This window comes from Leucoraja erinacea, unplaced genomic scaffold, assembly GCF_028641065.1.
Source record: "Leucoraja erinacea ecotype New England unplaced genomic scaffold, Leri_hhj_1 Leri_58S, whole genome shotgun sequence".
NCBI lineage: Eukaryota > Metazoa > Chordata > Chondrichthyes > Rajiformes > Rajidae > Leucoraja > Leucoraja erinaceus.
In genome coordinates this window covers 412256-435712 of record NW_026576498.1, presented here as the reverse complement: position 1 = coordinate 435712, position 23457 = coordinate 412256, and the positions used below count along the sequence as shown (strand labels likewise).

Below are 23457 nucleotides of genomic sequence, written 5' to 3'. Positions count from 1 at the left end.
TCACGGCTGATCATCCCCAATCATTACCCCGTTCCCGCCTTCTCCCCATATCCCCTGACTTCGCTATCTCTAAGAGCCCTATCTAGCTCTTGAAAGCATCCAGAGAACCTGCCTCCACCGCCCTCTCGAGGCAGAGAATTCCACAGACGTATCTGATCAGGGCTTTGCTCTTTTGGGGTGTCAACCTCTGGAGCCCTCCACCTGCTGGGTGACTCAGTTTCCTCTCCAGCTCCACCTTGTTCATCTACCAGTTTAGAGCGTGCCACCAGGATGCAGATCGCACTTATCCACCCAACCAGTCTGTCATAAATGAACACTTCCAGATAACAGCATGATGATAATGGAGTCTTGGCAATGGGTGTTGATATTTACATTCTCTTGTTTTGAAATGGGTTTTCCTTGTCAGCATTGGAGCCTTTGTTACCTGCCACACCAGCCCGAGATTGATGAATCATAGGTCTTGGGGCACTTAATTTGGGAAGATTTGTAAATCGAGCTGTAGATCAGTATTGTCAATGATATGTCCCTATAAGAAAGTTCCAACAACTTGCTTTGCCTCAAGGTAACTAACTTCTCTGGGAACATCTTGAACTGATACAGTGGAACCAGGCCTATCAGCCCACACTGTTCAAGTTCAAGAGAGTTTATTGTCATGTGTTCCTGATAGGACAATGAAATTCTTGCTTTGCTTCAGCACCAGAACATAGTAGGCATGAATACAGAACAGATCAGTGTGTCCATATACCATTGTATAAATATATACACACATGAATAAACAAACTGATAAAGTGCAAATAAGCAGATTTATGGGCTATTAATGTTCAGAGTTTTGTCCGAGCCGAGATTAATAGCCTGATGGCTGCGGGGAAGTAGCTATTCCTGAACCTGGTCGTTGCAGTCTTCAGGCTCCTGTACCTTCTACCTGAAGGTAGTGGGGAGACGAGTGTGTGGCCCGGATGGTGTGGGTCCTTGATGATGCTGCCAGCCTTTTTGAGGCAGCGACTGCGATGGATCCTCACGCTGGAAGGGAGGTCAGAGCCGATGATGGACTGGGCAGTGTTTACTGCTTTTTGTAGTCTTTTCCGCTCCAGGGCGCTCAAGTTTCCGAACCCCATACCCCATCTCCACTAGTCCTACCTGCCCGCATTTGGCCTATGTCCCTCTAAACCTATCCTACCCATTTACCTGTCTAAATGTTTCTTAAACATTGTAATTGTATCTGCCTCAACTACCTCCTCCGGCAGCTCATTCCATACACCCACCGCGCGTGAAAAGGTTGTACTTCAGTTCTTGTTAAATCTTTTCCCTCTGGTCTTAAACCTATGTCCTCTGGTTCTTGATTCCCCTACCCTGGGTAAAAGACTCTGCATTCAACCTGTATATTCCCCCTCATGATTGTATACACCTCTATAAGATCACCTCTCAACCTCCTGAGCTCCAAGGAATGAGGTTGCAGCTTGTCCAACCTCTCATGAGCTATCGTACAAGTATCCGGGACAGTTTGGGGGAAACAATGCAAGTGCTCTGTTGCTGTTTTAATACGTTTATTTTAAATCAAAAAGAAAACAAAATCATTTACAAATTAGGATACAGTGAAAGCTATCTCTACACAATCCTATTAAACAGTCCCTGGACAGGTACAAGTTTGGTGAAGAGCCCGTCCCACTTACGCAACTTTTTCGGCGACCTGCCGGCACCCGTCATAGTCGCAGCAGGTTGCCGAAAATTTTCAATCCAGCGGCGATCAGAAAAAGGTACGACTCTTTGGGCGACTACTCACGACCATACAGGCTTCACCCCGTGACATGTCGCCTGTTTGGTCGTGAGCAATCACCCTAAGATTTGTACCTTTTTCTGGTCACCGCTGGATTTTCAACATGTTGAAAATTTTCGGCGATCTGCTGTGACTATGATGACAGTTGCCGGCAAGTCGCCGAAAAAAATCCCGTAAGTGGGACAGGCCCCCTTAAGATACAGAAAAAAAACTCCTCCAACATTGCTCCATCAAATGCTCTTGGTGTTAGTATAGCACAGGTTGGACACGGAAACGCTCTCGGCATCTCACTGTACGTGACCATAACTCAACTCGATCCCAAATAACAAGTGACTCAGAAATAGCTTCATCCACCCTCCCTTATTTCTGGAAAATATTTACTATCATTACTCTCTAGTTATGGACCCCGTTACCATCACAGTCATAGCAGTAAAACTGTGATTGCATTGGAAAGGGTGGGGAAAATTACTTGGATGTCTACAGATAGAGTCATAGAGAGATACAGTGTGGAAACAGGCTCATCGGCCCAACTTGCCCCACACCGGCCAACATGTCCCACCTACACTAGTCCCATCTGCCTGCGTTTGGTCCATATCCCTCCAAACCTGTCCTATCCATGTACCTGTCTCACTGTTTCTTAAACGTTGGGATAGTCCCAGCCTCAACTACCTCCACTGGCAGCTTGTTCCATACACCCACCACCCTTTGTGTGGAAAAAGTTACCCCTCAGATTCCTATTAAATCTTTTCCCCTTCACCTCGAACCTCTGTCCTCTGGTCCCCGATTCCCCTACTCTGGGCAAGAGACTCTGTGCATCTACCCGGTCTATTCCTCTCATGATTTTATCACCCCTCACTATCCTGCGCTCCAAGGAATAGAGACCCAGCCTGCTCAACCTCTCCCTGTAGCTCAGACCCTCTAGTCCTGGCAACATCCTCGTAAATCTTCTCTGCGCCTTTTCAAGCTTGACAATATCTTGACGATAGCCCCGACCCCAAACATCACCTATAAATCCCAGCTGCTGCCTAACCCACAGAATTTTGTATTTTGACATTTAGAACGGAGACGAGGAAACACTTTTTCTCACAGAGAGTGGTGAATATGTGGAATTCTCTGCCTCAGAGGGCGGTGGAGGCAGGTTCTCTGGATGCTTTCAAGAGAGAGCTAGATAGGGCTCTTAAAGATAGCGGAGTCAGGGGATATGGGGAGAAGGCAGGAATGGTGTACTGATTGGGGATGATCAGCCATGATCACATTGAATGGCGGTGCTGGCTCGAAGGGCCGAATGGCCTACTCCTGCACCTATTGTCTATATTGACTAATGCTGGAAGTTGGTTTAAAGCTGGGTAGCTCTCCCCAAACCAGCACAGACGCGATGGGCTGAATGGCCTACTTCAGTATCATACGTTTTCTTGGTCCTGATTCTAGTCTTATCTTATTGAGTTTTCTTTTGTTTCTTCGAGGGGCTGTCTATAGGCAATAACTTTTGTACATCAGCAGAAAGCGTCGTCTGAAAGCATGAAACTTATCTTGCACTAACTATGGCCAGTGCCAGCACATACTAAGTTTCAATCCTGAGTTAATAAATGAACAACTAAACCTGTTGTTACAGGAGGAGAGCAAGCATGTTATATTTGCTTACTGACCACAACTAAAGAGGCATGAAAGGAACGCAAGGTAGACAAAAATGCTAGAGAAACTCAGTGGGTGAGGCAGCATCTATGGAGCGAAGGAAATAGGCGACGTTTCGGGTCTTCGACCCGAAACGTCGCCTATTTCCTTCGCTCCATAGATGCTGCCTCACCCGCTGAGTTTCTCCAGCATTTTAATCTACCTTCGATTTTCCAGCATCTGTAGTTCTTTCTCAAACATGAGAGTACACAAATGAAAAATAATCAACCCTCAAGATTTTTTTTGTCCGAAACGTGGATTGAGGGTGAAAAGGTTTCTATTTTTTAAATGTTTTACGAATGAACCTGTTTGAAAGTGACCACGAGGTGGCTTGCAAATCACCCACTCTCCCTCCTCACCAACCCACAACATCCAATGTTGCCGAATAATGACCTTAAAACATATCAAAGGAGAGGTAAGCCAACCTGTTATAGACAATAGACGCAGCAGTAGGCCATTTGGCCCTTCGAGCCAGCACCGCCATTCAATGTGATCACGGCTGATCATCCACAATCAGTACCCCGTTCCTGCCTTCTCCCCATATCCCCTGACTCCGCTATCTTTAAGAGCCCTATCTAGCTCTCTCTTGAAAGTATCCGGAGAACCGGCCTCCACCGCCCTCTGTGGCAGATAATTCCACAGACTCACCACTCTCTGTGAGAAAAAGTGTTATCTGGAGATTTACTTTCTAAAACCCAGTCTGGAAGCCTTGTCGCTTACCGCTGATGAACAGATGCAGGAGTTACTAAATTATTTTTAAATATTTTAAAACAGAATGCGAATCACGCAAAGGGCGATAGATTGAGCTGCCAGATGAATTGGTCTCCAGCATCTGTAGTTCTTTCTCAAACATGAGAGTACACAAATGATTGGTCTCCAAATCTGAGGAAGGACATTATTGCCATAGAGAGAGTGCAGACGGTTCACCAGACTGATTCCTGGGATGTCAGGACTGTCTTATGAAGAAAGACTGGATAGACTTGGTTTATACTCTCTAGAATTTAGAAGATTGAGAGGGGATCTTATAGAAACTTACAAAATTCTTAAGGGGTTGGACAGGCTAGATGCAGGAAGATTGTTCCCGATGTTAGGGAAGTCCAGGACAAGGGGTCACAGCTTAAGGATAAAGGGGAAATCCTTTAAAACCGAGATGAGAAGAACTTTTTTCACACAGAGAGTGGTGAATCTCTGGAACTCTCTGCCACAGAGGGTAGCTGAGGCCAGTTCATTGGCTATATTTAAGAGGGAGTTAGATGTGGCCCTTGAGGCTAAGGGGATCAGGGGGTATGGAGAGAAGGCAGGTACGGGATACTGAGTTGGATGATCAGCCATGATCATATTGAATGGCGGTGCAGGCTCGAAGGGCCGAATGGCCTACTCCTGCACCTAATTTCTATGTTTCTATGAAATAGTTGAGACAACAACAACATTTGGAAGACAGGTACATGGACAGAAAAGCTTTTGATGTATATGGACCAAACGCAAGGGACTAGCTTAGATGGGGCACTTTAGTCGGTCGGCATGGACGAGGTTGGCGGAAGGGCTAGTTTGTGTGTTGCGTGACTCCATGCATCAAAATGTTTCTGGAGCTAAATTGTGATTGGGAAGGAGATGGGTGAAGCACTCTATTCCGGTGCATATTTCCTGGAGTCTCCAATGAAGGGGAAGTCTGGTGCTTGGTTGAAGTGCCCTGTGAGGAAGATTGTCACTGTTCCCATAGTGAACAGAAGAAGGGCAATCCAGAAACAAGCCTTGTCAATGACTTTTCCAATGAGAATCCAGTTTTCGTTTTCCTAAACGCACAACAACAAAAAAAAATTGGTGTTATTTTTTTAGCGATACAGCGCGGAAACAGCCCACCGCATCCGCACTGACCAGCGATCCCCGCACATTAACACTATCCCGCACACACTAGGGACAACTTACGCATACACCAAGCCAATTAACCTATATGACTGTATGTCTTTGGAGTGTGAGGAAACCAAAGATCTCGGAGAAAATCCTTGCGGTCACGGGGAGAACGTGCAAACTCCGTACAGACATCACCTGTAGTCGGGATCTAAACCGGGTCTCTGGCCAGCATCAATAGACAAAAGGTGCAGGAGTAGAGGCCATTCGGCCTTTCGAGCCAGCACCGCCATTCAATGTGATCATGGCTGATCATCCCCATTCAGTAACCCGTTCCTGCCTTCTCCCCATATCCCCGTGACTCCGCTATCTTTAAGAGCCCTATCTAGCTCTCTCTTGAAAGTATCATGAGAACCGGCCTCCACCGCCCCCTTCAGACTCACAACTCTCTGTGTGAAAAAGTGTTTCCGCGTCTCCGTTCTAAATGGCTTACCATATGTTTAAGGACATGACTTCAGAATTAAGGGACAGAAGTTTAGGGGTAATATGAGGGGGAACTTCTTTACTCCGAGAGTGGTAACGGTGTGGAATGAGCTTCCAGTGGAAGTGGTGGAGGCAGGTTCATTGGTATCATTTAAAAATAAATTGGATAGGCATATGGATGAGAAGGGAATGGAGGGTTATGGTATGAGTGCAGGCAGGTGGGACTAAGGGAAAAAAAGTTGTTCGGCACGGACTTGTAGGGCCGAGATGGCCTGTTTCCATGCTGTAATTGTTATATGGTTATATGGTTACCCCTTATTCTTAAACTGTGTGTGGCCCCTGGTTCTGGACTCCCCCAACATCGGGAATATGTTTCCTGCCTCTAGCGTGTCCAAACCCTTAATAATCTGATATGTTTCAATAAGATCGCCTCTCATCCTTCTAAACTCCAGAGTGTACATCGCACTCAGAACACAAGCCTGGACTTTGCTTCCATATGTCTGGGGAGGAACTTGTCCCACAATGACACAGTTACATCGGAGTGACCCTTCTATGTCCATGCACATACTCACAGAGCCAAAGTCATTCTGTTCTTTGCTGCTTTTGGCAATAAAGTTGCAGGCATCAACACAGGATTTTATCTCTGGGGAGAAGTGTGCCAGATTTTTGTAGAGGTCAACTGTTGTTCCAATATCGATATCTGTGTTGGAGTGATGTAGAAATATAAGCATCGTTAGAGTCATATAGCGTGGAAACAGGCCCTTCAGGGCAACTTGCCCACGCCAACCAATTGGCCCCCCAGCCATGCTAGTCTCTCCTGCCCACAATTGGCCCGTTTCACTCTAAACCTCAATCAATCAGTTTTATTCGTCGCTTGTCACAAGTGAAATGAATTTGCCAGCAGCAGTACAATGATAAAGAACACACAAAAACGCAACAAAAAAAATCGAACACAAACATCCAGCACAGCATTCATCACTGTGGTGGAAGGCGCAAAAATTGGCCAGTCCTCCTCCATTTTCCCCCGTGGTCGGGACCTCAACCCTCCGCAGTCGCCGCTGCGGGCATCCAGATGAGTAAACAAAGTCCAGGTAAGTCCGGAAACGGTGCCTCCCCACCGGAGACCGCGGCTTCAGTTTGGTGTAGGTGTAGGCCGCAGGCCGGCGGTCGAAGATTTAAAGTCCCCGTTAAAGATTAAAATCCTATCTATGTCCCAGTTTAAGAAAGAACTGCAGATGCTGGAAAAATGGAAGGTAGACAAAAATGCTGGAGAAACTCAGCAGGTGAGACAGCATCTATGGAGCGAAGGAATAGGTGACATTTCGGGTTGAGACCCTTCTTCAGGACCCGAAACGTCACCTAGTCCTTCGCTCCATAGATGCTGCCTCACCCGCTGAGTTTCTCCACCGTTTTTGTCTACCTATCTATGCACCTGTCGAAATGTCTCTTAAACGGAACGTTACTTCCTGCCTCAACTACCTCCTCCGGCAGATGGTTAATTACTAGTACATGGTAAAAGAGCTCCAGTATCAGGCAAAAGCCAGCAACATCCGGGGCAAAGCTGTCCACTTGATCGCCACCATTTATCATGGTTTGACAGTGTCTCCTCTAGAAAGTAATGTACAGCAAGTATTTCATGATGTGTCTGCAGCATCTCCTAAAAGCATAACCTCAGCAAAGAGACTGGTTTTGCCAGTGATGTCCATCTTCTTCTTAGACCCTCTTCAGTCATGGCTGACCAAGCAAGGGTGGCTCCAGTATGCTATTCCTATATGGAGGACACCTGTGCGTGACTTTGTTTAACTTAGGGAGCCATGGTCCTTGACAGACCAGGGTCAGGATCTAGTGGCATGGAGTCCAAGATGACCGGAGACCCTTTCCTGCTGCAGCCTTCATCCGCCTTCCCAGCCGTTGTGACGCTCCACTAAGGTCAGCCATCGTCCTCCGCCTGTTCCACCGTTGAGGTCTCGGTTGGATTGCTCTTTGTCCGAGACCTCCCCCTCGAACTTACCGCCATGGGTGGCCCTACCAGGAGCATAGCTCCAGACGGCATCGCTCTCAGGATCTCAGGACCACACAAGCTTCTCCATATCCCAATGAAATCAGATCAACAAATATTAGAGAAGAAGGTTACACAAAAAAGCTGGAGAAACTCAGCGGGTGCAGCAGCATCTATGGAGCGAAGGAAATAGGCAACGTTTCGGGCCGAAACCCTTCTTCAGACTGATCGGGGGCGGGGGTGGGCGGGGACAAGAAAGGAAAAAGGAGGAGGAGCCCGAAGGCTGGGGGATGGGAGGAGACAGCAGGGGGACTGAGGAAGGGGAGGAGACAGCAAGGACTAACAAAATTGGGAGAATTCGATGTTCATGCCCCCAGGATGCAGACTCCCCAAACGGAATACGAGGTGCTGTTCCTCCAATTTCCGGTGCTGCTCGCTGTGGCCATGGAGGAGACCCAGGACAGAGAGGTCGGAGACGGAGTGGGAGGGGGAGTTGAGTTGAAGTGCTGAGCCACCGGGAGGTCAGCTTGGTTATTGCGGACCGAGCGGAGGTGTTCGGCGAAACGATCGCCCAACCTCCGCTTGGTCTCACCGATATAGATCTGCTGACATCTAGAGCAGCGGACGCAATAGATGAGGTTGGAAGAGATGCAGGTAAACCTCTGTCGCACGAGATTATTAGAGAAGAGTCTGTCGGCTGAATAATTTAATGACATCCAAACCCACGAACCTCTCACCTGCTATCGTCTTGTTTATTCTCTTTAAACCGTGTCTGTCTCTCTGTTGTTCAAACATCAGCTCACTCCTGGGCTTCTTAACAATGTATTCCTCCGCTTTGATCATGATCCCGAAGGAACTTCTGCGTCTGGGCTGGGGCTTGTCCCAGGAATCCTCGGAAGACTCCAAGTGCATTCCCAGCAACTGAGGCAGCAACTCCAGGAACACCTGCAACCATGGCATGAAGTTCTTTGACATTGAACTGACGATCAGAGTTGTCCACACGCCACATTGACCACATTCAAACGCCTTCAACATCCCTGGCAATCTAATTTCCTCACACTCAGTCTTCTCTCTCAACATACAACACTGTGGTATGCTAAAGAGCCCGTCCCACTTTCATGCAGCAGGCAGTGAAGAAAGCAAATGGTATGTTAGCATTCATAGCAAAAGGATTTGAGTATAAGAGCAGGGAGGTTCTACTGCAGTTGTACAGGGTCTTGGCGAGACCACACCTGGAGTATTGCGTACAGTTTTGGTCTCCTAATCTGAGGAAAGACATTCTTGCCATAGAGGATTTGAGTATAGGAGCAGGGAGGTTCTACTGCAGTTGTACAGGGTCTTGGCGAGACCACACCTGGAGTATTGCGTACAGTTTTGGTCTCCTAATCTGAGGAAAGACATTCTTGCCATAGAGGATTTGAGTATAGCAGCAGGGAGGTTCTACTGCAGTTGTACAGGGTCCTTGGTGAGACCACACCTGGAGTATTGCGTACACTTTTGGTCTCCTAATCTGAGGAAGGACATTCTTGCCATAGAGGGAGTGCAGAGAAGGTTCACCAGACTGATTCCTGGGATGTCAGGAGTTTCATATGAAGAAAGACTGGATAGACTCGGCTTGTACACGCTAGAATTTAGAAGATTGAGGGGGGATCTTATAGAAACTTACAAAATTCTTAAGGGTAGATGCAGGAAGATTGTTCCCGATGTTGGGGAAGTCCAGAACTAGGGGTCACAATTTAAGGATAAGAGGAAAGTCTTTTAGGACCGAGATGAGAAAATCATTTTTCACACAGAGTGGTGAATCTGTGGAATTCTCTGCCACAGAAGGTAGTTGAGGCCACACAGTTCATTGGCTATATTTAAGAGGGAGTTAGATGTGGCCCTTGTGGCTAAAGGGATCAGGGGGTATGGAGAGAAGGCGGGGATGGGATACTGAATTGGATGATCATATTGAATGGCGGTGCAGGCTCGAAGGGCCGAATGGCCTCTACTCCTCACCTATTTTCTATGTTTCATGACCTAATTCACAAACGTTTTTTACTCGTGGACATTTTTCATCACGCTAGAAAAATGCCCCGACCTTCTTGATGCCACGAGTACCTACGACTAGCATCACGGCCCGCTACGACCTAATCGTAGGTAGACAATAATGCTGGAGAAACTCAGCGGGTGAGGCAGCATCTATGGAGCAAAGGAATAGGCTTCATTTTGGGTCTGGTCTGAAGAAGGGTCTCGCCTATTCCTTCACTCCATAGATGCTGCCTCACCCGCTGAGTTTCTCCAGCATTTTTGTCCACCTTCTGAACTATATATCATCTGTTTGGCTAGCATGCAAACCAATGCTTTTCACTGTACCTCACTACACGTGACAAGAATGAACCTAAGCCTAACCTTTGCCGTCAGATTGTGTCCCTCAACCCACGCCCACGGTTGGGTCAAGTGTCCTTGACAGAATGAATCCAGAGACACAATGAACACTCATAGAAACATAGAAAATAGGTGCAGGAGGAGGCCATTCGGCCCTTCGAGCCAGCACCGCCATTCATTGTGATCATGGCTGATCGTCCCCAATCAATAACCCGTGCCTGCCTTCTCCCCATATCCCTCGACTCCACTAGCCCCTAGAGCTCGATCTAACTCTCTTAAATCCATCCAGTGACTTGGCCTCCACTGCCCTCTGTGGCAGGGAATTCCACAAATTCACACAACTCTCTGGGTGAAAAAGTTTTAAATTACCTCACCTCAGTCTTAAATGGCCTCCCCTTTATTCTAAGACTGTGTGTGTGGCCCCTGGTTCTGGACTCCCCCAACATTGGGAACATTTTTTCCTGCATCTAGCTTGTCCAGTCCTTTTTTAATTTTCTATGTTTCTATAAGATCCCCCCCCCCCCCCCATCCTTCTAAACTCCAGTGAATAATATTGACATATTATTATTAATGTTTAGTGTTATCTGAGTCATTCGTAACTGTCACTGTATGTCATGTTGACACTTGTGGGCGAAGCAACAAGGCAAATTCCTTGTATGTGAATACTTGGCCAATAAACTTATTTACTTAAAGAAATTTATGTTTCTATAAGATCCTCCCCCTCATCCTTCGAAACTCCAGTGAATACAAGCCTAATCTTTTCAATCTTTCCTCATATGACAGTCCCGCCATCCCAGGGATCAATCTGGTGAACCTACGCTGCACTGCCTCAATCACAAGGATGTCCTTCCTCAAATTAGGAGACCAAAACTGTACACAATACTCCAGATTACACAATACTCATGGGAAGATTTGGAAAAATCTTTTACTAGAATGTTGCCTGGGTTTCAGCAACTAAGTTACAGAGAAAGGTTGAACAAGTTAGGGCTTTATTCTTTGGAGCGCAGAAGGTTAAGGGGGGACTTGATAGAGGTTTTTAAAATGATGAGAGGGATAGACAGAGTTGACGTGGAAAAGCTTTTCCCACTGAGAGTAGGGAAGATTCAAACAAGGGGACATGACATGAGAATTAAGGGACTGAAGTTTAGGGGTAACATGAGGGGGAACCTCTTTACTCAGAGAGTGGTAGCTGTGTGGAATGAGCTTCCAGTGAAGGTGGTGGAGGCAGGTTCGTTTTTATCATTTAAAAATAAATTGGATAGTTATATGGATGGGAAGGGAATGGAGGGTTATGGTCTGAGCGCAGGTATATGGGACTAGGGGAGATTATGTGTTCGGCACGGACTAGAAGGGTCGAGATGGCCTGTTTCCGTGCTGTAATTGTTATATGTTATATGTTATATGGTTATAAAAACCCACCTCTGATAATTCCATGGGGTATAATGTCAGGATCACTTACGTGTTTGATCTTCTGCGACAAGCCGTGGGTGTTGGGGGTCCTCAGGGAGACATTTAAGACGATGACGCAATTCATTACGATCAACGTTGATACGATCATCGCAAATATTAAATATCTGCAGTGAAACCAAGAGTCAGAGCAGCACAGCACGTAAACAGGCCCTTCGGCCCGGCCTACCTAGGTGTCATCTGCGCTACGTCGGTGAGACCAAGCGCAGGCTTGGCGATCGCTTCGCCTAACACCTCCGGACAGTTCGCACTAACCCAACCTTATCTCAGCACTTCAACACCCCCTCCCATTCCCAATCCGACCTTTCTGCCCCGGACCTCCTCCACTGTCAGAGTGAGTCCCACCACAAATCAGAGGAGCAGCACCTCATATTTCCCTTGGGTAGTTTACACCCCAGCGGTATGAACATTGACTTCTCCAATTTCAGGTAGTCCTTGCTTTCTCCCTCCTTCCCCTCCCCTTCCCAGCTCCCCCACATGCCGACGGTCTCAGCCTCTTCCTTTCTTCTTCCCGCCCTCCCCCACCCTCACATCAGTCTGAAGAACGTCATCTATTCCTTCGCTCCATAGATGCTGACTCACCCGCTGAGTTTCTCCAGCATTTTTGTTGACCATCGGCTCACCTTGTCCACGTCGACCAAGATGGCGTACTGGGCTAGTCCCATTCGCTTGCATTTGTCCCGTGGTTCTCTAACCCTTTAAAAAGTCAGATTCGTAACTGCGTCTACATCCCTGGGATGGCGGGACTGTCATATGAGGAAAGATTGAAAAGACTAGGCTTGTATATACTGGAGTTTAGAAGGATGAGGGGTGGGGGATCTTATAGAAACATATAAGATTATAAAAGGACTGGACAAGCTAGATGCAGGAAAAATGTTCCCAGTGTTGGGCGAGTCCAGAACCAGGGGCCACACACAGTCTTAGAATGAAGGGGAGGTCATTTAAAACTGAGGTGAGAAAAAACTTTTTCACCCAGAGAATTGCGAATTTGTGGAATTCCCTGCCACAGAGGGCAGTGGAGGCCAAGTCACTGGATGGATTTAAGGGAGAGGTAGATAGAGATCTAGGGCATTTCGTTGTCTCTGTACTGTACACTGACAATGACAATTAAATTGAATCTGAATCTGAATCTGATAGGGGCTAGTGGAGTCAAGGGATATGGGGAGAAGGCAGACACGGGTTATTGATTGGGGACGATCAGCCATGATCATAATGAATGGCGGTGCTGACTTGAAGGGCCGAATGGCCTCCTCCTGCACCTATTGTCTATTGTCTATGAGAGAAATCAAACCTGTGTATACGCATAGTGTAGTTCTTCTTCCCCCTTAACCCCATTCCCAAATTAACACTGCTCAGCAGCATCTAAATTTAGGAGTGGTGATCAACCATTTGTGGATGTATCGCATAGCTCTCCCACAGATTGGCATGGCAATACTTTACTGAACTGAATGCACAAGAAAGAATTTGACTGTACATCTGTGCACGTGGTAATGGGGAACCATTGACCAGTGAATTATCATTAACCAGCTTATAGGACTAAGTTGAGGATGACACTAATGGCCCAGCTGGGAACAGCTGCTCTTTTCCAGTGTACGTTAACATACACAGTTGATGTTATTAATAGATTGTTAAAAGTTAGGCAATGGAAACTCTGCAGCTATCTTTCCCCAGTTTGAATTAACACCTGTAGTAATAACACCAGCTCGAAATCTCCAAAAGGGATATGTTATGGAAGATCGACAAAAATGCTGGAGAAACTCAGCGGGTGAGGCAGCGTCTATGGAGTGAAGGAAATGGGCAACGTTTCGGGTCGAAACCCTTCTTCAGACTCAGCGGGTGAGGCAGCGTCTATGGAGTGAAGGAAATGGGCGACGTTTCGGGTCGAAACCCTTCTTCAGACTCAATAGTCAATAGTCAATAGTCTATTTAATTGTCATTTGGACCCCTGGAGGTCCAAATGAAATGCCGTTTCTGCAGCCATACATTACACACAAATAGACCCCAGACACAACATAATTACATTTTACATAAACATCCATCACATAGCTGTGATGGAAGGCCAAATAAACTTATCTCTCCACTGCACTCTCTCCCCCCCGATGACAGATTCAAAGTCAAAGCCCCCGGCTGGCGATGGCGATTGTCCCGCGGCCATTAAAGCCACGCCGGGTGGTGCGAGGTCGCACACCGGGTCTTGGTGTTAAAGACCCCGGTGTGCGCTCGCATAGTCCCGCGGCCGTTCCAAGCCGCGCGGGGCAGTGGTGCTAGGCCCCGCTCCAGGAGCTCTTCACCCCCGCAACTCGGGCGGGAGAAGTCGCCGTTGCAGGAGCCCCGAAAAGCGGTCTCCCTCCAGGGATCCGCGGGCTCCCGGTGCCGCCGTCCACAGACCCGCAGTAGCAGCCTCCGCATCAGCAGCAGCAGCGGCAGCGGCAGCGCTCCTCCACCGCTCCACCCGCTCCGGACTCTGCCAGCTCCGCGACGGTGAGGTGAGTCGGCACCTGAGTCCCCGGCTTCTTCCTGTTGGAGGCCGCTCCTCGTTGCGGCCCCAACGACAACTGAGACCCGACGAGAAAAGGTCGGGTCTCCAGTGCAGGGAGAGATTCAAAAGTTTCCCCCACCCCCCCACACACACACCCCAACATAAAATAACAAAAACTACATAAAAACACAGACAAAAAATAATAAAAACGCGGACAGGCTGCAGAGGCCGCTCCTGACCAGGGTCGCGCCGCCTTCCGGACTCAGCGGGTGAGGCAGCATCTATGGAGCAAAGAATGCCCCCCCACCCCCTACCCTCACATCAGTCTGAAGAAGGGTCTCGACCCGAAACGTCGCCTATTTCCTTCGCTCCTTAGATGCTGCCTCGCCCGCTGAGTTTCTCCAGCACTTTTGTCCACCTTGTGTTTCAGTTCGGGTTAAGTAATAAGTAATGCCTCAGAGGGCGGTGGAGGCCGGTTCTCTGGATACTTTCAAGAGAGAGCTAGATAGGGCTCTTAAAGATAGCGGAATCAGGGATATGGGGAGAAGGCAGGAATGGGGTACTGATTGGGGATGATCAGCCATGATCACATTGAATGACGGTGCTGGCTCAAAGGGCCGAATGGCCTACTCCTGCACCTATTATCTATTGTCTATTAAGGATCTTATAGAAACTTACAAAATTCTTAAGGGGTTGGACAGGCTAGATGCAGGAAGATTGTTCCCGATGTTGGGGAAGTCCAGGACAAGGGGTCACAGCTTAAGGATAAGGGGGAAATCCTTTAAAACCGAGATGAGAAGAACTTTTTTTCACACAGAGAGTGGTGAATCTCTGGAACTCTCTGCCACAGAGGGTAGTTGAGGCCAGTTTATTGGCTATATTTAAGAGGGAGTTAGATGTGGCCCTTGTGGCTAAGGGGATCAGAGGGTATGGAGAGAAGGCAGGTACGGGATACTGAGTTGGATGATCAGCCATGATCATATCGAATGGCGGTGCAGGCTCGAAGGGCCGAATGGCCTACTCCTGCACCTATTATCTATTGTCTATTAAGTAGGTTTCTTATGGTCCATTGCTCCATAGATGCTACCTCACCGGCTGAGTTTCTCCAGCATTTTTGTCCACCTTCGATTTTTCCAGCATCTGCAGTTCTCTCTTACACAATAGGTTTCTTGTTATCATTGTCCAACAGGAAAACTGAGGCAGGCATGGGTCACTTACTTTGTAATGAGTGGAACATTTAATGATGTCTCCGGAACTTTCTGTGCAATCAAGAACAGAAAGATAGTTTGCGCTAGAAGAACAGATACAGAAAGGGTGCATTTTTGACCCCCAGCTTCAGGAAGGAGAAAAAAAAGAAAATGAAATTAGGAGCAAGCAATATGATTTACTTATTTAACATAAATATGCAGGAACTGCATGCGTTTGGCGATTCAAGTGGTACATTAGTCCTTATTAATTGGGTGTAGGGTCACAAAAGTAAGAGGGTCATGCTAAGATTGGAGATCTTGGTGAGATCGCTTTGGAAGTTGTGTCCAACTTTTGATTCTTTGTCAAAGTCAGGTCAATTTTATTCGTCACTTGCAGCCGAAGGTGCAGTGATATGAATTTGCCAGCAGCGATACAGCACCCGGGAAGGGGAAACGAGTGCAGTCTGAGTGGTGAGTGTTGGTCAGACAACAGCGGCCAAAGTTAGAATCAAAAGCAGATGCTATACTTGCGAGGCCAACGCACAAATTGATACACAAATTTGTACATCGGTTGACATGAATGAATGAATGAATGAATGAATGAATGAATGAATGGATGAATGAATGAATGAATGAATGAATGAATGAATGAATGAATGGATACGTATTATCTAAATGGTGGCCGATTGGGAAAGGGGGAGATGCAGCGAGACCTGGGTGTCATGGTACACCAGTCATTGAAGGTAGGCATGCAGGTGCAGCAGGCAGTAAAGAAAGCGAATGGTATGTTAGCTTTCATTGCAAAAGGATTTGAGTATAGGAGCAGAGAGGTTCTCTACTGCAGTTGTACAGGGTCTTGGTGAGACCACACCTGGAGTATTGCGTACAGTTTTGGTCTCCAAATCTGAGGAAGGACATTATTGCCATAGAGGGAGTGCAGAGACGGTTCACCAGACTGATTCCTGGGATGTCAGGACTGTCTTATGAAGAAAGACTGGATAGACTTGGTTTATACTCTCTAGAATTTAGAAGATTGAGAGGGGATCTTATAGAAACTTACAAAATTCTTAAGGGGTTGGACAGGCTAGATGCAGGAAGATTGTTCCCGATGTTAGGGAAGTCCAGGACAAGGGGGGTCACAGCTTAAGGATAAAGGGGAAATCCTTTAAAACCGAGATGAGAAGAACTTTTTTCACGCAGAGAGTGGTGAATCTCTGGAACTCTCTGCCACAGAGGGTAGTTGAGGCCAGTTCATTGGCTATATTTAAGAGGGAGTTAGATGTGGCCCTTGTGGCTAAGGGGATCAGGGGAGTGGTGAGAGAAGGCAGGTACGGGATACTGAGTTGGATGATCAGCCATGATCATATTGAATGGCGGTGCAGGCTCGAAGGGCCGAATGGCCTACTCCTGCACCTAATTTCTATGTTTCTATGTTTCTATTGGCCAAATATTCACATACAAGGAATTTGCCTTGGTGCTCCGCCCACAGGTGACAACATGACATACAGTGACCGTTAGGAATGACACATGATACATTAAACATTAATAATAAAACATTATCGATTAAACATGTGAATTAAATAAAATACCAGAGCAAAAGGAGGCTACAGATTTTTGGTTATTGAGTAGAGCTACTACTCGTGGAAAAAAAGCTGTTTTTATGTCCGGCTGTGACAGCTTTGACAGTCCGGAGTCGCCTTCCAGAGGGAAGTGATTCAAAGAGTTTGTGGCCAGGGTGAGAGGGGTCAGAGATGATCTTGCCCGCTCGCTTCCTGGTACAGTTCGTCAATGGAGGGAAGGTACAAGAACTGTTCCAGAGCCGCTGTCTGAAGAAAGCACAGGGAATTGCCAAGGACAAACTGCACCCCCTCCACACACACCTGGATCTCCTGCCATCAGGCAAGAGATATCGAAGCATCAAAGCCCGGACTACGAGGCTGCTAAACAGCTTCCTACCACAGGCTGTGAGGCTGCTAAACAGTCACTCTGCACCCACAGTCACCTGACTTGACTCTGCGGCTGGCACGGACACTTTAATACTGGCACTGGCCACTCAAATCAGCGGCCCCGGACATTTTTTATGATTGGTTTATTGTATTTTAACATTGTGTTTTTTTACCTGCTTTTAACTATTTATACTGTTCCATCAGTGACTGGATTGTTTTTTAGTGTTATTATGTGTGAAGTGTTTTAAATTTCATGTGCGATGCTCCGCTATTCACGAGGAAACGTCTTTTCATTTTGCACTGTACAACTGTTGCTTGCAAGATGACAATAAAGGTTGATTGATTGATTGATTGATTGAAGGTTGCAGCCAACAACCTTGGAATCCTCGACTTACCTTGTGCAGGCAGGAAGTAGACAAGGACCACCAGTGAAGAGATGAGGATACACGGGGCAATAATGTTGATGACGTAGAACAGCGGCTTCCTCTGAATTATCAGGAAGAAGATGACCTCCTGGTACTCGATGTCATCCTTCGTGAACTGCCAGTTGATATTCTTCTTGGCCGGTTTGTGTTTTATCGACCACTCGCCATTCTCTAGTGACAGGAAAAACGTCGTTGTTTTAGTTTCGGTTTTAGAGATACAGTGCGGAGACTGGCCATGCACGCCACCGAGTCCGTGCCGATCACCCGATCATACTAGACACTAGGGGGCAATTTACAGAAGCCAATTGACCTCCTACCCGGCACATCTTTGGGATAGAAACATAGGACGTAGTTGCAGGAGGAGGCCATTCGGCCCTTCGAGCCAGCACCGCCATTCATTGTGATCGTGCCTGCCTTCTCCCCATATCCCTTGATTCCACTAGCCCCTAGAGCTCTATCTAACTCTCTCTTAAACAACAGTCCCTACAGTGAAGATGTGGATTACGGAAATGACAGATACACTACATCTAGAGAGAATTAGGCTTAGACAATAGACAATAGGTGCAGGAGTAGGCTATTCGGCCCTTCGAGCCAGCACCGCCATTCAATGTGATCATGGCTGATCATCCACAATCAGTACCCCGTTCCTGCCTTCTCCCCATATCCCCTGACTCCGCTATTTTTGTGAGCCCTATCCAGCTCGCTCTTGAAAGCATCCAGAAAACCGGCCTCCATCGCCCTCTGAGGCAGAGAATTCCACAAACTCACCACTCTCTGTAAGAAAAAGTGTCTCGTCTCCGTTCTAAAGTTACAGAGATAGGTTGAATAAGTTAGGTCTTTATTCTCTGGAGCGCAGAAGGTTAAGGGGGGACTTGATAGAGGTCTTTAAAATGATGAGAGGGATAGACAGAGTTGATGTGGACAAGCTTTTCCCTTTGAGAATAGGGCAGATTCAAACAAGAGGACATGACTTTAGAATTAAGGGACAGAAGTTTAGGGGTAACATGAGGGGGAACTTCTTTACTAAAGAGTGGTGGCGGTGTGGAATGAGCTTCCAGTGGAAGTGGTGGAGGCAGGTTCGTTGGTATCATTTAAAAATAAATTGGATAGGCATATGGATGAGAAGGGAATGGAGGGTTATGGTATGAGTGCAGGCAGGTGGGACTAAGGGAAGAAAGTTGTTCGGCATGGACTTGTAGGGCCGAGATGGCCTGTTTCCGTGCTGTAATTGTTATATGGTTATAAATGGCTTACCCCTTATTCTTAAACTGTGTGTGTGTGTGGCCCCTGGTTCTGGACTCCCCCAACATCGGGAACATGTTTCCTGCCTCTAGCGTGTCCAAACCCTTAACAATCTTATATGTTTCAATGAGATTCCCTCTCATCCTAAACTCCAGAGTGTACAAGCCCAGCCGCTCCATTCTCTCAGCATATGACAGTCCCGCCATCCCGGGAGTTAACCTGGTGAACCTAGGTTTGTCTTGAATGATAAACCCGAACTATTTCTAAAAATATAGTCTCCTTTTATTGAATTCCTTGACCAACGCAATGCTTGAACACAAATCCGAAACTGATCGTAGGGCTGGGTGAGCGGGCTCATGGATGGGTCGACGGACATATCTCCTCATTATCTCCTCGATAATGTTATTAATTATTATTAAGAGTAGGCGCTACAGGTCTCTCCGTTGCCGAACCAGCAGGTCGAGGAACAGCTTCTTTCCGGCGGCTGTCACTCTACTCAACAACGTACCTCAGTTGTAAATTGTTCAAGTTTTTTTGTACAATTGCTTCCAATAAAATATATATTGAAGGAAAAGAAAAATTAAAAAAAAAATGGAATAACCAAAGACACAAAGCCATGATGTACCAGTGAAGTCTCCAGGATCGGTGTGGATCCACTCAACCAACTGCCCATTCTCATCCGATAGATCCAACTTCACCTCATGCGCATTGTAGGTTTGGGACCTGAAAAGCAAACAGTGATGATTTCTCCCGTCAATTTGGTTTTATTTGAAAGCTCCGTTTCCTGAAAACTCTGCCCAGTCCATCATCGGCTCTGACCTCCCTACCATCGAGGGGATCTATCGCAGTCGCTGCCTCAAAAGGGCTGGCAGCATCAGCAAGGACCCACACCATCCTGGCCACACACTCATCTCCCCGCTACCTTCAGGTAGAAGGTACAGGAGCCTGAAGACTGCAATGACCAGGTTCAGGAATAGCTCCTTCCCCACAGCTATCAGGCTATTAAACTCAACTGAAACAAATCTCTGAACATTACTAGCCCATTATCTGTTCATTTGCACATTATCGGCTTATTTATTGATGTGTGTATATATTTATATAATGGTATATGGACACACTGATCTGTTCTGCCATAGAGATTATTGCCATAGAGGGAGTGCAGAGACGGTTCACCAGACTGATTCCTGGGATGTCAGGACTGTCTTATGAAGAAAGACTGGATAGACTTGGTTTATACTCTCTAGAATTTAGAAGATTGAGAGGGGATCTTATAGAAACTTACAAAATTCTTAAGGGGTTGGACAGGCTAGATGCAGGAAGATTGTTCCCGATGTTAGGGAAGTCCAGGACAAGGGGTCACAGCTTAAGGATAAAGGGGAAATCCTTTAAAAAACCGAGATGAGAAGAACTTTTTTCACACAGAGAGTGGTGAATCTCTGGAACTCTCTGCCACAGAGGGTAGTTGAGGCCAGTTCATTGGCTATATTTAAGAGGGAGTTAGATGTGGCCCTTGTGGCTAAAGGGATCAGAGGGTATGGAGAGAAGGCAGGTACGGGATACTGAGTTGGATGATCAGCCATGATCATATTGAATGGCGGTGCAGGCTCGAAGGGCCGAATGGCCTACTCCTGCACCTAATTTCTATGTTTCTATGTTCTGTTCTGCTGAAGCAAAGCAAGAATTTCATTGTCCTATCAGGGACACATGACAATAAACTCTCTTGACTAGACGACTTTCTTGTCCGTGTTCTGTTGCACACAAGCAACAGGAACGGGCCGGACACATGTGTTAAATTCATACATTAGACCTCCACAATCAGTGCCCCGTTCCTGCCTTCTCCCCATATCCCCTGACTCCGCTATCTTTAAGAGCCCTATCTAGCTCTCTCTTGAAAGCATCACTTACTCCCTATCTATAGAAAAAACTAGAAGCAGAATCAATCCACAACTGATATTAATATTGTACGCTGATATACATTAAATGTTTTTACCATAATATGTGATTGCTTCTAGTAAAAATATATTGTAAAAAAAGAATGGAAGCATCCAGAGAACCTGCCTCCACCTCCCTCCGAGGCAGAGAATTCCACAGACTCACATCTATCTGAGAAAAAGTGTTTCCTCGTCTCCGTTCTATCTTTAAGAGCCCTATCTAGCTCTCTCTTGAAAGCATCCAGAGAACCAGCCTCCACCGCCCTCTGAGGCAGAGAATTCCACAGACTCACAACTCTCTGTGAGAAAAAGTGTTTCCTCGTCTCCGTTCTATCTTTAAGAGCCCTATCTAGCTCTCTCTTGAAAGCATCCAGAGAACCGGCCTCCACCGCCCTCTGAGGCAGAGAATTCCACAGACTCACAACTCTCTGTGAGAAAAAGTGTTTCCTCATCTCCGTTCTAAATGGCCGACCCCTTATTCTTAAACTGTGTGTGCGTGTGTGGCCCCTGGTTCTGGACTCCCCCAACATCGGGAACATGTTTCCTGCCTCCAGCGTGTCCAAACCCTTAATAATCTTGTTTGTTTCAATGAGATCCCCTCTCATCCTTCTAAACTCCAGAGTGTACAAGCCCAGCCGCTCCATTCTCTCAGCATATGACAGTCCCGCCATCCCGGGATCAGTCATCGGTGGGAAAGAGTTCAACTCTGACTGGCTCCTCCTTCAGCAGCTGTTGAAGGCCTGATGCATGTCAAATTAGAAACGTTGGCAGTTGTTCAAACACCACTGACCTATCTGTGTGCCTCCGACTGACTGCCCAGTTAGTTGCCGGATGTGGCATGCAGCTCGGAGGCATTTATAGCAACCTCCTGTCCTCGCTACTTCCACTGAATGAAATAGAATCTCAACACTTCCCTGATTCCCGTATTACTAACCGGGGCTGGGAGATCATCTTTCAGTTGGAAGGTTATTTAATCCTCCTCAAGGATGTCCCATAAGATTGTGACGGTGCAGGCTCGAAGGGCCGAATGGCCTACTCCTGCACCTAATTTCTATGTTTCTATGTGACATTAGTTAGAACTAATTGTTCAAGCGCTTTTGATTGCAACATGCGCCTTAATTTAGTTCAACAAAGAAACTGACATAGAAACATAGAAATTAGGTGCAGGAGTAGGCCATTCGGCCCTTCGAGCCTGCACCGCCATTCAATATGATCATGGCTGATCATCCAACTCAGTATCCCGTACCTGCCTTCTCTCCATACCCCCTGATCCCCTTAGCCACAAGGGCCACATCTAACTCCCTCTTAAATATAGCCAATGAACTGGCCTCGACTACCCTCTGTGGCAGAGAGTTCCAGAGATTCACCACTCTCTGCGTGAAAAAAGTTCTTCTCATCTCGGTTTTAAAGGATTTCCCCTTTATCCTTAAGCTGTGACCCCTTGTCCTGGACTTCCCCAACATCGGGAACAATCTTCCTGCATCTAGCCTGTCCAACCCCTTAAGAATTTTGTAAGTTTCTATAAGAGACATTAGTTGAGAGGGGATCTCATTGAAACATATAAGATCGTTAAGGGCTTGGACACGCTAGAGGCAGGAAACATGTTCCCGATGTTGAGAGAGTCCAGAACCGGGCTAATTGTTTAAAAAATATATATTGTCCAATATAAAATTGTCCGACTTTAAGTATAGTCCCTGGTGGACTTTTCGGAAGGTACAAGGTACAAGCAAAGAGGGAGATACAGAGCGAGTCTGTGCTATTTCCGCTGCTCAACTGCTCCCAGTTCCACAGCACACTTACCTGAATACAAGTGAACAATTCTGCCAGTCGAAAGGGAAGTAAGTCACAGCAATAGGACAAGCGCTTCGATAGATAGCGGGTGGCAGCCAGTACATGCTGCCGCTGCTGTAGACCAGTACGTTGGCATAGTAAGCAACCTCAAACTGGCCGTCAACACTGGGGAAAGGAAAGAGTTAACACAAGAATCAGAGCACTGCACAATCTGTTGTGGTGTGGTGCCCACAATTGCAATCTGACAGCCTTATGCAGTAAAACAAAGAGCTGGCAGAGTGGCACGGTGGCACAGCGGTAGAGTTGCTGCCTTACAGCCAATGCAGTGGTGGAGACCCGGGTTCCATCCCGACTACGGGCGCTGTCTGTACGGAGTTTGCACCACAGACTCCCAACTCGCTGTGAGAAAAAAAGTGTTTCCTCGTCTCTGTCCTTATTCTTAAACTGTGTCTGGCCCCTGGTTCTGGACTCCCTCAACATCAGGAACACGTTTCCTGCCTCTAGCGTGTCCAAGCCCTTGCCAAAAATGTGTCATAGAAACATAGAAATTAGGTGCAGGAGTAGGCCATTCGGCCCTTCGAGCCTGCACCGCCATTTAATATGATCATGGCTGATCATCCAACTCAGTATCCCGTACCTGCCTTCTCTCCATACCCTCTGATCCCCTTGGCCACAAGGGCCACATCTAACTCCCTCTTAAATATAGCCAATGAACTGGCCTCAACTACCCTCTGTGGCAGAGAGTTCCAGAGATTCACCACTCTCTGTGTGAAAAAAGTTCTCCTCATCTCGGTTTTAAAAGGATTTCCCCCTTATCCTTAAGCTGTGACCCCTTGTCCTGGACTTC

The 23457-nt window shown here is 47.0% G+C and overlaps 1 protein-coding gene across 1 annotated transcript in view; it reads right to left on the bottom strand.

The window, feature by feature from the left end:
* Positions 1 to 3904: 3904 nt before the first annotated feature.
* The window catches only part of chrne (cholinergic receptor, nicotinic, epsilon), a 34317-nt gene continuing 14764 nt past the window's right edge, over positions 3905 to 23457 (bottom strand). The window contains exons 5-12 of the mRNA XM_055630955.1: positions 22620 to 22775; positions 19514 to 19611; positions 17617 to 17817; positions 15307 to 15421; positions 11602 to 11716; positions 8513 to 8720; positions 6349 to 6476; positions 3905 to 5238 (exon numbers count right to left, since the gene is read on the bottom strand). Of these exons, the coding sequence (XP_055486930.1) occupies positions 5071 to 5238; positions 6349 to 6476; positions 8513 to 8720; positions 11602 to 11716; positions 15307 to 15421; positions 17617 to 17817; positions 19514 to 19611; positions 22620 to 22775 (1189 nt within the window). The 3' untranslated portion in view covers positions 3905 to 5070. The remainder of the gene's footprint in view (positions 5239 to 6348; positions 6477 to 8512; positions 8721 to 11601; positions 11717 to 15306; positions 15422 to 17616; positions 17818 to 19513; positions 19612 to 22619; positions 22776 to 23457) is intronic.